Source organism: Bombus huntii, chromosome 3 (assembly GCF_024542735.1).
Source record: "Bombus huntii isolate Logan2020A chromosome 3, iyBomHunt1.1, whole genome shotgun sequence".
Taxonomy (NCBI): domain Eukaryota; kingdom Metazoa; phylum Arthropoda; class Insecta; order Hymenoptera; family Apidae; genus Bombus; species Bombus huntii.
Window position 1 is genome coordinate 8,324,951 of NC_066240.1, and position 15,600 is coordinate 8,340,550.

The 15,600-nt window shown below is 39.7% G+C and overlaps 1 protein-coding gene across 2 annotated transcripts in view; it reads right to left on the reverse strand.

Annotated features, from left to right (window-relative positions):
• LOC126864212 (RB1-inducible coiled-coil protein 1) overlaps positions 1-15,352 on the reverse strand; it is a 57,864-nt gene extending 42,512 nt beyond the window's left edge. The window contains exons 1-2 of one of the 2 annotated variants that reach the window (XM_050615308.1): positions 11,927-15,352; positions 4,424-4,632 (exon numbers count right to left, since the gene is read on the reverse strand). In XM_050615308.1, coding sequence (XP_050471265.1) covers positions 4,424-4,632; positions 11,927-11,994 — 277 coding nt within the window. In that variant the 5' untranslated portion in view covers positions 11,995-15,352. The remainder of the gene's footprint in view (positions 1-4,423; positions 4,633-11,926) is intronic. The other variant, XM_050615309.1, reaches the window with a different exon arrangement.
• Positions 15,353-15,600: the final 248 nt, after the last annotated feature.

The window sequence follows — 15,600 nt, forward strand, 5'->3', positions numbered from 1 at the left end:
AATTTTATCTTATCTTTATCTCAAATCTTGCGAGTGATTGTAGATTGAGAATATAGATTATACAAAAAGAAATCGATTCTTTTAAAATTCTAAACTAAATTATCCTTTCAAATTAATTTAACTTCATCTTCGAGCTAGCAACGTTGAAATTTAATTAATTGGCCAACTGGTACTGCAATTTTGTAACCATCGGGGTTTAGACTTCAAACTAATAGCAATTGAAAAAACTACCGACACATTTCGATATTTGCTTCATGTCATATTAATCAACGTAATCATTATTCACATACTATACATATATGTAACCAACTCTACACAAAAGATACTATACCGAGCCGACCCACTTCCTTCGACTAAAAATCGACACTTTACTATCAACTTGTAAGCATCCTAATCATTAGCTATTGCAAAATTTCCTATTGCAACCGATAAAATACATATTACGTAACGACGTAATACTCGATCGCGTTTGTTCAATGGGATGTTAAAAACTGGTCCTCTATCCGCTTACTTTCACTTCAACCCGACAATGATAAGATGCAATGCAGTAAAATATTAAATAAGGAAGAAATTCATCAAATCTTAACTTACACCGTTATGATTTTCAATCAGCCGCTTATGCGTCAGTGATATGTATTGACATTTGCGGTTACAGAGTAGAGAGACGAAATACGATTACAAGAAATCATTTAAACATTTACGTTGCAACAAAAAGTGAGTAAATACCAAAAAACCTAATTACCGGGAAACGTTCTTAATTTACAACCGGTATAACACGGATTTATATAACACAAAACCGCGCGTTATATACAATATGTAAAACGAGGGTCTACCGAACACGAAAGCAGAATCTCAGTTTGCCATTTGCTCGCTTTCTCTACTCTAGCTGTTGCTCTTTCGGCCGTGTTTCTGTCAGTAGCCTCCAGCTTCACGACGATTAACTAATTTTCCTCAGAAAACGATGCTCGAACACCGACCCAGTTTCGGTTTCGATTCGTCAACACGAAGACACCAATTCCGTGCTCGGTGCACGTTTGCAATGAGAGCCAACGGCAGATCGTTATCCGTTGTATAAAAGAATCAGGTCAAAGTTGCTCGCGAGGCTCATTGACACGGGTCAAAGTCTTGTTGCGTCTACAAACGAGCCATATATATTCGTTGTAAGCTAGCCAAGGCTCCCTTCTTCAGGAACAGGAAGCAAAAGGGAAGACTCGATGAGAAAAACGGGACATTACGGGATTAGCTGTAGCCTCTTTCTGGCGATCCGCTAAATTGCCGCTGGAAAAAGGGGTCTGTCTCCTCGCGGTTCATGACGCTTTACGGCCCTGTTAACGCAGCCACGGATACGATAAAACGATCTCCAAGACTAGGCAAGAAAGGCTATAAGCTTGTTCATGACTGCTGTTTAATCGTCCATCGTTGGTATAAATATTCGTACAGACGTAGATTAATTTCATCGCGTCGATAAGCGATTCTCCCAGTTTTCTTTGAGATGCTTCAAGAAGTTACTTGGAAATTGGCTATTTAGAGATTAATGGAAGAATAAATCTTAAGGCAGTTCTGACTGAAGTTGCTGGAGGTTTATAATCGCAGGAATGTTTTTTGCACTGTATTGAGATTTTAGAAGTTTGCTAAGAAATACTCGTTGAGTTTTTTGTAGAAAATAATGTAAATCCCGTACGACGAGTAAAGTTATAGTTGTAGCTCCGATATAATTTAATCTATTCTAGCTCGTGGCGCTATATTGTAATAAAATAAATTACAGCTATACTAAAGATATAATATACACGAATAAACGAATTGAAATAATTCCAAAATAATTAAATTTAATCAAGTATGTGCTATTTATTCTCCTTTTAAGTGTGCACAGATGCTAAACGTTAAAAATCCATTAAGTCAAACACATTTTTCGCCTCTAGTGAATGTGTTTTATTTATATACGTTATTTTACATATCAACTTATCAATTAATTATATTCTCATTAAATAACGACCTGAAGCATTCAAGAACTACTGAATGAATGTCAAAGCATTCGTTGGAGGAAAGGAAAAAATCGACGAGTTGAATAACGCTGAGAGGCGCATAACCGATGCGTTTCGTTGCGAAAATCGAAAGTGCGACCGATAAGAGTGAACTTGATCGTTACTTCATCAGCGACTAGTGGAAACGGTCAATGCGAGGTGCATCGGAAACGGGTACGAGTGGTTTGCGGTCGCATTACCGGTACGCGCCTCGAGGAACGTGAATTACCGCATGAAACCCGAGGCTAGCTGTATAAGACGGACAAATAGGAAAGAAGCTCCGCTGGGAAAGAATCGATTTCACAGCGCCTGAAAGAGGCAGAGATGTTAATGGACGAAATATAACCTTCCTAACCAGCTATTCTTTAACTTACGCCTACACAATATCATTTTCTTCATTCAATATTCTTTATCTTCAATTATTGGCTAATCTTAAAATGTCCAAAAGTTTGCTCATATCAAATTATCTCCTCTTTCAATGAACTACGGTCATTGTTTCATTAAGCAGAAAAATTCTTACTTTGTAATCACGATTATGAAGACTTACGAATATTTGAGGATCAAAAATTTATGATTAACACAATTCGAGTTTCGCATACAGCGACTATCATCCCTACATTTTTGTTTAATATATTTCGTGTCATAAATTATTGTGTATATTGGACTTGTATAATGTGGTTTATTACGTTTGTGGAAAGTTAAAGATTTCTTGTTTTTTTTAAAGACGTAGTTCGTCGATTCTTCGATCCACATCGTTGTTATTCCCCTGAATCGAGCGCGTCGATATTCTCACTAGTCGGCCGTCTAGACGCGCGACGTTCTTGGAATCGGACCACCGTTGTTTTTCTCCAGCTGGATCTCGCGTCTACACGCCTCTGTTCCGCGTTTTCAACGCGTCGCATCGCGTTGACGCGCGTTTCAACGTCCGTTCGTTCACCAGCTAAGCGATGTGTAAGCGCTAACCGTGCAATCTCCGTACCGTTACGTCGTTAAACTCGTATCGTGCATTCGCTTCATTATTACGCCTCTGGATCGTATGTTTCGTCAATCACGAGGTCAGACTATGATTCTATTATATCTGAGTTCCCATCAAACGGATATAGCACAAAATACATTTTCTCAAAACCGACCTTCGAACGTCACGCAATCCTCTATCTGCTTTTACTACAACTCTTGGAATTGTACCACTCTCTGATAGAGTCTTTCTCCGCTAACTTTTCATGGAAAGACTTTCAGTGGTCAACCTTTCAGCGATTTGAGTATCGACTATAAAGTGTATCCTATCGGAACAGTGTTGTTCCAAAGATATCTTAAGATCGTCGAAAGTTTGCTAAGAAAGTTATTTTCTCTTTCAACTAATCTCATTGTGTTTTTTTAACCCATTAAGAATCAACATCGTATCGACCGCAACATTTTATTTTCAAATTTTTGAGTCCTCGTTTCACTTATTTCAATCGTTATTCGTTATTATAACGATATGATAAAGCTTCACACCATCGGATCCCGGTTAAACATTACCGTTCATCAGATGAGGTAGCCCTGATCAACATCCACGTTTCAATCACGCTCCGCTGCATTCGGTAAACGCTCACCATCAACGGACCGTAGTCATATCGTGGTCGTGATTAGACCGCGACTACAAGTCGAATGCATTGCTGCGATATATCAAAATACGTCCATAAGGTACAACTGTACTTACATGTAAGTACAGTTGATAGAGAAGATATAGTGAGACCAAGAATCGAAGCACTTAAGTGATACCGAGTGATCTAGCGACATCTAATTGAAAGATCATATGCGACCTGGATCTTAGATCGCACGAAGATATTTGAACGCGCAACGAAGGTGATGAAAAATAGTCAAACGAGTTACTGACGTTCTCCATTGTGTTTCTATACGGTACTGCAAGGCTGGCTCGTACAAAGAATTGAGGTTGCCTGGGTGTCGCGCGAGTATCGCTATCTTCACGCTGATATCATCTGACTCATTTTTTCTCTCTGTACTCGCGAACACTCGCCGATAAGGATCATTTATTAGCCGCGTCCTTCCGGCACGATTCTCGTTTAACGAAGCCAGCCCACTCTCTTTTTTGCCACGTTTTCTTCGTGAGACATTTCTTTTCGGTCACGCGAGTAACATTAACATTCAGCTACGTATCAAATACTCTTAGAAGTTGAATTTTTCTCGAATTAAACGCGACAATAGTTTGTTGAAAAGTCTCTGATCACTTTGTGATGGTAATAAAATTATGAAAGTAAAGGCAAGAAAAATCTTTATCTTACAACTGGTTTGTAAAGTAAGTTTTTATCAAACGGACGGACAATGTTAGACAGGAAATGAAAAAAGCTGAGCGGATAGCGGTGAGTTAAGAAAATTCACAGGTGAAGAAGCTCGTCACTCACCGGAACCGTAGTCTATGCTTGGCGTGGGTGGATGGTGGCTCTCAATAGCGGCCTTGCTGAACAAATAGATCGGATTCGTGTCGGTTCCGGCCGAGTAGGAACACACACGCGCGTTTGGTTCCAGGCTTTCGCCTCCACTCATCAGGAGCACCTGGTGCGCAGAGACCACGCCGCATTCTCTCTCGATCGCTTCCTTCAGCTGGGAGACACTGCGCAAAAAAAGAAGCAGAAAAGTCAAATAATTATGGTGATTGTAGGCCTAGGAATTATAGCCTCTTTCGGGAAAGTGCAAAATAAGAACAAATAGAATTGCTGAATTCATAGCAAAATGAGATTCAGCAATTCTAGCAGAGCAAATTTTAAAATTTTAAATGGCAGAAATTTCTTATTTTAAAAATGCTAAAATTAAATAATTTGACGATCTCAATTAAAAAATTTTGAAATATCTAAGTTTTGAATATTTTCATTTTTCCAAGTTTGAAATATACAATTTTTGAAATCTTAAAAGCTTGTGAAATTTCAATCTTTGGAAAATTGAAGTCTCAACCCTCTGGAAACTTTTAAAGTTTTAAAACATTTAATTTTCCTGACAGTTCAAATTTTAAAAAGTCAATATTCGGAAGAACCTAAAAATTCTTAATAAAAATCATCGAACTCCGGAAATATCGAAAGCTCAGAGGTTCGATAGCACAGAAATCCAAACGTTTTAATATTTAAACGATGCGTTTATACCGATATGATCAAGCATAATTCTGAGAATGCTTAAACATTTAACATCTAAAAGGTGATCTCGGTACACGATAAGTTTTATGATAAACCGGAGCAGTTGTATAGCTTCAGTGTCGTCGATGCCGTGATTAAGGTCAAGATTATCTTGTACCCGTATCAGGGAGGCGAGCTACTCTTAGGAGAGCTAACAAAAGTCAGTGTAATTGGGGAAACTTGGAAGACTTCTGCGTAGCCGAACTGATATCTAGCACGAGATCACGCCTTCGGTCTAGGAAACGTTGGAAGACACTATTAGCCTCCTGTCGGCTCTTGCACGACCTGGTTCTCGCAAGGCGTTCACACAGCGTGGTAGTAATTGCCGGATGATGCGTTTCTGTAATTCACGTGGAAAGCGACTAGAGTAAGGAGCTTGATTGAAGAAGAAAAAGAAACCAGCTCTTATGGACAGTTAATCGAGCCCCTACTTTCGATCTCAAAGATAACCACTCTCTTTGCTATCAGTTTTTATTCGAACGCAAACAACGACGAATAAACGATTAATTTGCGATGCTCAAGACGAAAGGCTCGTGCGTAATCCGATTGGCCTAAAGAGGATAAAAGTGCAAGCTACGACCGTGGCAATTATGTCAAGGCAATATTCATCGAGACAACCGATAAAATATCCAGTAGATTTTCAAACATAGAAAAAAAGGAACCAAGAACGAAATTAAAGTCACTCTATCATTATTCACGTGTGGTCATTAATTGTAAATAGCGGAGGATGAGTTCGAAGATAAAAATTTCACGAGTCCCTCGATTTAAATTCTGTATCATTTAAATATTACATGAGACCAGCTTTTATAATTAATATGACGCGATGCGCCTCACGTCGTCCCCGCCTTGGACAAAGAGTTCTCCTTATCCGTTATTTAACCTTGCCAAGGGTGTTAATGACGACTCGCCTGTGCTCACGACCACCGTTCCAATTCCTTTTACGCGCAATTTATGGCCACCGCGTGTTGTTCAAGACGAGTCAGTCGCTTGAGAATCTTTCAAGAATAGTCTGATAAAATACGCGCCGTCTACCACGACAACGTGCCTCTGTCGCGACAACGATGCAATTTCAAACCAGATAAAACGGACCTTGAACCGCGCAAATAACACAAACACGCGGGCATTACAAAGGTTACGTCGAATTTCGTAATCGTCGAATTATCGAATGCTACGTATTCCACAACCTGTCACGATCCGAAGATTCTGGATTGAATAAATGCAGCAAAGATGTAAAAATGCTTGTAAAAAATAATGTACTTATAATGTTTTGTAGAAAATTTATAAAAATTCAGCCTTGTCCATAACGCCTCAGTTCACCCACCGGGGATGAAATTAACTATAAATAAAGTTGATCGCAACACGAAAATTGAACGATAAACGTCTGGACGACCGCGAATGAAACTAATTAAAAAGACTCGATTATCCGTCGACGAGACACGGCTGATAAATTTGTTTGCACATTCCTGGCAATCGCAGTGGCCCTAGACGCGCGATATTTATCATGGTTCCGGGGGACGGATTTTTGCCGAACCGTTTAACGATCCATCGTCTAAACCGGGAATAAATCGCAATTACGTCGCACCGTATTTACTCTTTGGGGCTTTAGCGGTACACTTTGTAATTACGCGCGGGCGAGAATAAAAGTTACGGAGCAAAGGCGCCACGCTGAATCGACACACAACGTTAATTGCCTCGACAAATGGGGTCGCTGACCGCCGCAACCACGTTATCTTATACACAAATATTAGAGGTACTTATTTGCGAGGCGGGCACCTTTTCGCGCGTTGACTCGTTAAAGCTATTCCTTTCTGTGTAACGCTAGAAGAGAGCTAGGCTGACAATGAGTTGGTCGTACGAAAGCATGTTACATATACATACATAGAATGCTATAGATGTTTCAACTTCTATTGTAAAGCGATTCGAAGGTATTTTAATTCCAATTATTTCGAACGTGATTCGACGATTTTCGTATTTACATTCTATTTACTATCTTTACTAGCGTACTAGGTACAATAAATAATATTTAAAAAAAAAAGGAATTCATTCGATTCTTGCGTATTTAGCTGTCAGATGTATCGCTATGTTACTATCCACTTTCAGAAGTAACTGTATATTCGAAACGATTAAAATGTTTCATAACGCATCACTACACATGCGGCACATATATGTATCTAGACGTATATTTGTGTGTGTCGATATGTGCGTGCACTAATTGCGAAGGGAGATCTGAAAAAGTGGTTCGAGAGCTTCGGGGAACGCACAAGTTGCGGAAGTGGGCGAGAAAGGGTTGATGGGACCGCGTATAAGCGCTGACAGAGGGTCACGATTCTGCCTGACTCACGATGTACTAAATTCCACGATATGTATTTACTATTTACTCTGTTTGAAAACCAAATAATTACAAGCAAAACATACAGACGTCTAAATGAATTCAACGATTTGCTCGATTTCTAAAAATCGATCGCTAGCGTTAAGCAATAGGTAAATAAAGGATCGCGTGCAAACTTGGAAGAGATCGGATTGAATAGTCATCTTAAGACCTGAATTCGTCGGACTTTCTTTTCACCATGGTTAGATAAAATGCGCTTAGCTTACTCATCCGAGGGTACGTGAAGCGTAACGCGGTTTAATCGGAATAATGGATGTTGTATAGGCCGTGTGTAGCATTGGAAAACTGCATGTTCCTCATCGGTGATAGGCCTGAGCGCACGCTTACCAGTTTTATTTTCCTAATTCACGTTAACCTCGTTCCGCTACCAACTTTTCCTCGATGTTCGTGCTGTTAACACTGTTTCCGTTCTAGGGAACAAACCTCCCGTTAAATCAAGTCGAAACGAAAGTTCTGCTCATTTGCCTGTTAATGTTCAGCGAGACGGATTTGTGTAAAGGAAAAGCAAGCGATCAACGATTGTAACCTCCCTATTTACGCTTCATCTCTTTCCACTCTCACATTTCGAGCTACCTCTCTGTTTATATTGTTCTCTAGTTCGTATTTTTAACTCTTTGAAACTGGATTTTTCTTCATATATATTGGTTACTGTTTTTTACATATGTTATTGGTTGCTGTTTTTCATTTGGATAAAAAGAGTAAGGAGTAGTAACTGAAATGTAATTTCAAAATTTAAAGAATTTATAAAATAGTTCTTGTAACATATACACCACAAACATGTAGGTTATATAACTTCCGAATCACATGATAGTATAGAGTGTTAACTGATACTCAGATCTAGCAGATTTCTACAAAAAGCAAATACAGCGACTAATTAAGCGAACAAGGAACAATTAAATACTTAGATAATATATTAGATTACATTTCATACGCATTCCGTTCGTAACAATGTACTTGAATTGGTATCGCTGTTGATAAAATTACGAGTAACGTTACTCGAACAGGTCAGAACGGTCTATGATAGTATCCTACTTTTTTATCGAAAAAGGTGAGGTTCGACTCGAAACGCTTTACGGCCTAACCCAACTGTATAACGTTCGTCGATAATCCTTTGCATCGTTTGGCAAATGTTTACGAGACGTTCTCGGGGAAACTCGTAATAAAATACAGATACGACATTGCTACCGAACATTGCAATTCACGTTGAAACACGCATTACATTCACCGTTCTCCCGATCGAACGGCCAATCGAATCAATGGGATTAACCCCCTTTGCACTTTGTGACTGCCATATTTCAACTAGCTCTAACTTCCTGTAACCCTTATTCTCCATATTAAATCAATAAAAAAAATAATTTCGATATAACAAAAAAAAAAAAAAAAAAAAGAAAGGAGATAATAGGTTTGTAATTTGCTCTCGATCTTGTTACAGCCTTCGAATTTGTATATTTCAATTCTTTCTCGTGTCAAAATAAAAGACCAATTTGCTTCTCAAACAAAATATTAAATAGCAGTGAAAAGCAAACTTTATTCTCGACACAGTGATTTATAACTGTCGAAAATTCATAAAAGAAGCTCTCGTAACTGCTCACTAGAGATTCAGAAAAGCTGGTAGACGACACGAAGCGCAAACAACGACTGGCAAATGTTCCAAACGAAGTTTCGCAAGAGTCACAGTCGTAGCGTGGACCGCAAAAGTAGACCGAGCCTCGAGAAGCGTTTGAAGCTGATTCGTTCCAAGGGATGCACCAAGCGTTCGCATTAAAGACTTGGCCGAGTTTACCCGTGGGTCAGACTCGTGTGTGACACGAGCCAATGGTCGCCCACGCTCGACACGCCGATTTCATTACTATTTTCGTAGCCACCTGCACTTGCCGCGCATCGCAGATCTCACGTTCCTGCTCGCTCAAGTCAAAGAAAAGCCTTTCGAGCACGGCCTCTATGTGCCCACGTTTGTCCGCGATAGACAAACGGTTTTGCAATTTGTTCACCTTCGAGGGATCCTTGACACTTCTCCATAGCGTGGCGTGGCGTGTTCGCGATACTCGCGCTTGCTACGAGTTGCTAAACGACAAACGACGAGCAATCGCGTGGACGACCATCGATAAACAAAAGGCTTGTGTTGAAACCTTTTGTTGCTGACTCTTCACGTTATTTGCTTTTTTCTTTTTATTCGATTCTTTTTTTCACGCGTAGACATTATTTAGATAAATGTCGCAATATATTAATGAAGCAAAGATATCGATCTAGAACTGATTTCGAAAAGAAAAATAGATACGTCAAATAAATAATAATATTTATTATAAATTGATACGAAAGTCTGATTGATTCATTCAGATAAAATAAAATCATAATAAACCTTCTAGAATAATGAATTTAATCTATAAAAAGATGTGAGTCTATCTCCTGAGTGCATAGATCTATTATCGGAAATGCTAAACATCTTGAAATATAGTATTAACATATTGATTATTCAGCTATTCTTGTTTTATGACGTAACAACCACTTTAAATCCATTATTATTGCGTTAATATCTCGCATTTTTGTCATAATATCTTAAAATAAGATCTGCAGTAATTTAATAAAATATTCTGACAAAGTTTAACTGGAAATGTCCTTGAACATTATATAATTTGCGTGTAGCGACTTTCGATAGGCAACTAAAGTTGAAATGGAAATTAAACTTTGTTAAAAATACGATACGACGTTTGTGATGGGAGGAAATATATAAAAGGAAAGAGGCTTCAAGTGAAGAAGACGAAGAGGCGAAAACGGAACGCTTCAACGCGTCAATGTGTATTTATTTGATATAGGAGGTAGTCAAGGAAGCAGATCCGTTTAGAAGGCAGCCGTTTATTGCAAAAACCGACTCATGTGAACCGGCCACGAAAGGATGTGGATATACAGAAGACTTTTGCGCGCGAAGAAATGAGTTTCCGCAGCATTCAAGTCAAGCCGGACTAGGCTCAATCCGATAACCATCGCCGAGAGTTTAACGAGAGAGTTTAAACTGAGAATAATATCGAACGTTCCTTTATGATACCATAAGTGATATGAATAGACACCATTCGAGAAGTGAAAGGGAAATTGAGAAACGTGAATTTGATTATTTATGGAAACAAAGAAAAAAGAACAGGGAAGGCTAGAACCTTTTTTATTCGAAAAATTCAATCAGATAAAACCTTTGAAACTCACAGATTTTTATCTTCCCCTTGAGATTCGATTGTATAAACATGAAAACGTGTTTCAGATCATGGTGATTTCCTTCCGTGAAAAATAACGACGATATCTTGACTGAGTCTTTAATTTAAATAAGCGTAACGCACAGTGTAGCCGCGTTGCTTGGCCTATATTCGACGAAACTTGAAAAATAAACTCGTTGATGATTTATCGGAGCAAGTTTTAATGGTTCATCATTTTTGTTCGGCAAGAACAACCGGCTGGCAAGAACTGCTGCTATTCTTTTATATGAAAAACGAATCTACCGAGTAATTATTCGGTTTGCGTTCGATTAAGTGAAGAAAATACGAGTGGATGAAGCACTATGAAGTACAATAGAGAAATAAATGATGGAACGGTGGAATGTTTATCTCAATCTATCTTACGAAATAAATATGATATTAAAAGATAATAGATGACTAAAATTTAAGAATCAAAGAGATAGTTACACACAAAACTGTAATAGCAAAATCAAGCATAAGCACAAAGGACATGTCTTTTTAATGGACCTCTTATTGTTGAATTAATTTGTAATGTGTTATTTCTTCATAATAACGTTGACATTGAAGAAATTACAATTAACAATCTTATTTCCAATTCCTATTTAACAAAATTACTAGTTAATCCCATAGATAAATGGCTGATGATATATTTCTAATAGTTATTTACATGTAGCAAAGAAAATATACATCGTGATTCTTGATACATTACGGGCTAAAAATCTTTAAAATTGAATTTCTAGAGATCAATGACCGTATTCCTCAAATAGAACCTCTTATACTCTACCGCGTTCCAGTGTCACGCGCCACAAGCATGAATAACACATACATATAAATTGATCGATAAATTAGCACGTTTATCTAAGTACTACAGAACATAGTAAATCGCATACCCAAATCGATTAAAACTCCTCCAAATTAAATTTCTTTTACAAATTCATCGACGAACTAGCACATATAACCATGTACGTAACCAAGTACTCTAAGTACGCGTGACGTGACTAGTAAACAAATAAGGTAGGAATCTATCGGATCCACGAAAGGCGCATGACGCAAGATTCTAACCTATTGCAAAAGTAAATAGCAACAGGGACTAAACAAACGGAAACATTAAGGGAACAAATGAATACTTACGTCTGCAACGCCAACTTGATGTCGAAGGTGATAGTAGTGCCGGTGTCCACATGGAATATGTAGAGCATTTTCGGGCCGGTCAAGCTTCTTCCAGTCGGACGATAAGAGGGAAACGGCCACTAGCCCGCCTGAAAAACTCCACTGGCATTCGGTGGTGCTTGGCGTCCGATAATCGCGACGCCCGACCGACAGAAGATATGTCACCTCAGGCTGACTCCTGCAGTCAGCTTGATCGGGGCCGTACCCCTCGTTTCACAGCGCTCGCGAGTACGGCCCCCTCGGGTTTATGCCGCATCGATCACCAATCCGTTCGTCATCGTCGATTCACGCAAACTCGGAGTAGGGTTCGACCAGCTCACCGTATTTCCTTCTCGATTATTTCGCGCGTATATTGTTTCTTTGTTATTATTCTCCGTCGTGATCGGTAGGTATCGGTATCGAAGTTAAGTTGCGTTGAATGGCGCGCAAACCGACGAAAATACGAGCAACACCGAAAAAGCTCGAGAAACTCGACGATATATACCTTGCTATAGGTGTATGACGCGTATGTATGTATAAATATAACGTGTGTGTATATACGTAGATTGGTTCGAAGGAAAGCAGCGATGCTGTATACCTAGGTCTGACTGCTTTCGAGTACACTCCTTCGCGAGATTCGTTGAAATACTTGGAATATAACAAAAGCAAGAGTAAAGAGAAATATATTACGAGATCATCGGTAACTAAGAAAAAAGTCCCGCACAGCCTTCAGAAGGGAAGCTATTGTTACAGTCTGTAAAATGGTCCAGCTGCAGCAAGTAAACGACAGGCGGACCGAATTAGGTACTATTCAGTTTGCAACCCACGATCGTTATTTACAGAACGGTTCTGAATGAATTTCGTTCCGACCGGGGTTCGGTGACGAGAACAAACGAAAACGTAGAGTTCCTTGGAAACCGGGAGCTTAACCAACACACGTAAAAAAGTCTTAAATATTTGACCACTTTTCAACCGTAGGATAATCACATAATAACAATTCTTGATCTTATCGTTCGTCCGCCTGTCATCGATGAAAACTATGTCTCGTATAGGTTGTGTAGGTACTGTTGCTCCTCGAAGTATCGGTCGATCGCGTCCTCCGGTTTTTGTGATGTAACGGAGCACTGTTAGTACGAGCCGACGATCCCTTTAAACACAAGTTCACGACCCGTACGATAATTTCGTGTACGTAGACGAAAAACAAGTTAAAAATCGGTGAAAAAGAATCACCGTTGCAGCGATGGAGGACTAATCGACGCGATTAACGAGTAGCCCCGGATCAGCTGCTCGTCAAAACAAAGCACTCGCGCGTACACGAAGGGCCAGCGATTCTTACTTTGATTTGCTGTAATGCTGTCCAAGCTCAAGACTCGGCACAATACGAGCAAACGCGTATTCTATGGTTGTACGTGGATGAAAAGACTCGAAGCGAGATCAAGCAGGACGCTAGGACCTCGTCTTATATCGTGATAGGCCCGTGTACACGCCGAGAGTGACGTACCGACCACACAAACAATGCTGCGCCACTCGCACGGGAACGTATGCGCAGAGATCGGAACACGAAACAAAGAAACTCCACTTTCGCCACGGATTTTCTCGTTTATGCTTTTATTCCCCGTATTCTCTGTTCAGGTACTGATTACTGACACTTGTGTACTTCACGTCGCTGTCGAATTTTCACCGCGAATGCGCCGAACGCTTGCCCGAGAACGACCAGTTTTATGAAGCTCTTGCACCGTGCCAGAGAGAGAGATGGTAGGGGGGCAACTAGCTTGGCGCAGTCCCGTTCGACATTTTGCTCTGACGCATCGCGTCGCCAGCTGTTTACTGCCGAGTCCAGGTCTGGTCGAGCACGGAGGACAGAACGTCTGATTGCTGTGTGCTCAGCTTACGCAGATATTCCACTCGCCACTCAGCTGTTTGTCCGCGATTAACGCGCCATCTTCGCTTTGCCAAGATGGCGTGATTGACGCGTGCGGTAGTTTGAACGATCTGATATTGAAACTTTAAAAATTACAAATTGAACGTTTCCTTCTAATCGTTCTGTATCTTCAATAATATTATTGAGGCGCGTGCGAGTACTTCTTGATAAATTCAATAAAGTACTCTGCGTGTGTTTGTGTGTATCGTGCGTGAATGTTGATACCTTGTTCTTGAGTGACCATATCGTTTGAATCGCGTCATGCGCAGCGATTCAACGACGAGATGGAAACCGCTGTTATTCTTTCTTGGTTGATGTATACAGCACTTGAAGCAAGCTAGTTTTTCAGGAGGCAGGCACGTGAGTGACGAACAACTTTCTTTCAATATAATTTAGAAAATGAGAAAACAAACTTGGACTTCATACCACAAAAAGCTACAGACATATGTATCATAAACATCAGCTAATATAGATATTAAAGTGATAGAAATTTGTTTCTCTGAACATCAACAATTTTTTAAATGACCGAATATACTTGTATGGTATTAATTCCGTGGAAACGTAAGTCATAAAAGTATATTTGTGTATATAGTGGTTTTAAAAGAAGTTGCAAAAGTAATAGCGCTGTCATCGACCGAGAGCATGAACGCGCATGCGCAGAGCTATAAATGGCCCACCGCCATTATCGCTTCCGTGTGGAGACTCTTTATGCTAAATCGACTGTGAAAGGGGAAAACGATGCAAATTTCGTACTGACAGAGCGTGGGGTTGCAACTGCACGTGCCGTATTTGTTTATATGCCATAACATTATCGCAGCCAGGGAACTGTTAGAAATTCAGGCTAAAGTTTCATTGCTTTGTAAACGCTTCATGAATATGTGCCTTAATTTTCGAAAAAAGTAATGAACTCTCACAGAAATAATGTAGTTGACCAAATATAACTATTGCCATTTGTAAAGCTATAAAAATTATTGCGCAGTTTACAGATAGCTGCGCATTTCCGCTTAATGCGTTGTTAATTTATGAAATGAATATTAAATATGCTCTAGGCATTAGTGTTATTATATATGCATGATTTACAATGTCGCAGAATAATATAATAAATAATCACGTAATTGCATCACCGAGTGGAAACTCAAACTCGGGTCGATTCTCCGCGAAAAAGTAATAATATTTACATCGACGGAGAATCGTTCACCTTTCGCTCGAGGCCATGAGAGCCATAAATGCGAATCGTTCCCGCCTATATTGTAAGCATTGTCTCACGCGTAATTCCAAATCGATACACGACGAAATCGCAACACAGTTAGGATAGCAACATGCTACGCGGCTTCTCGGTGAATTTTAATTCAGTCGCGGTTCATCCGACAACGGCACGGTGTCAACGAATGGCCAGGAACTTAACTACGTCGTGACTTCTGCATTACCTCACTCGAGACCGATGTAGTAGAAAGAATCTTGATATGTATGCGGCTATATAGGTGCGTCGACACGTGGCATACGATAAAGTCATAGACACACGCTGAGCGTTCAGTATCGCGAATTAAAGGACTTATGAAGGAGAGAAGGAAACAGATACGATGACAAAAATGTAGCTTCGAGGGGGACGAAATATCGTTGTGAACACGATGTCGTTGTATCGTTGTGATAAATGAGTTTTAGCTTAGCATTTTCACACTACTATCGCCCATGAACACGTGCCGTAGTATTGTCTTACGCGTTTTCCATGTGTTTT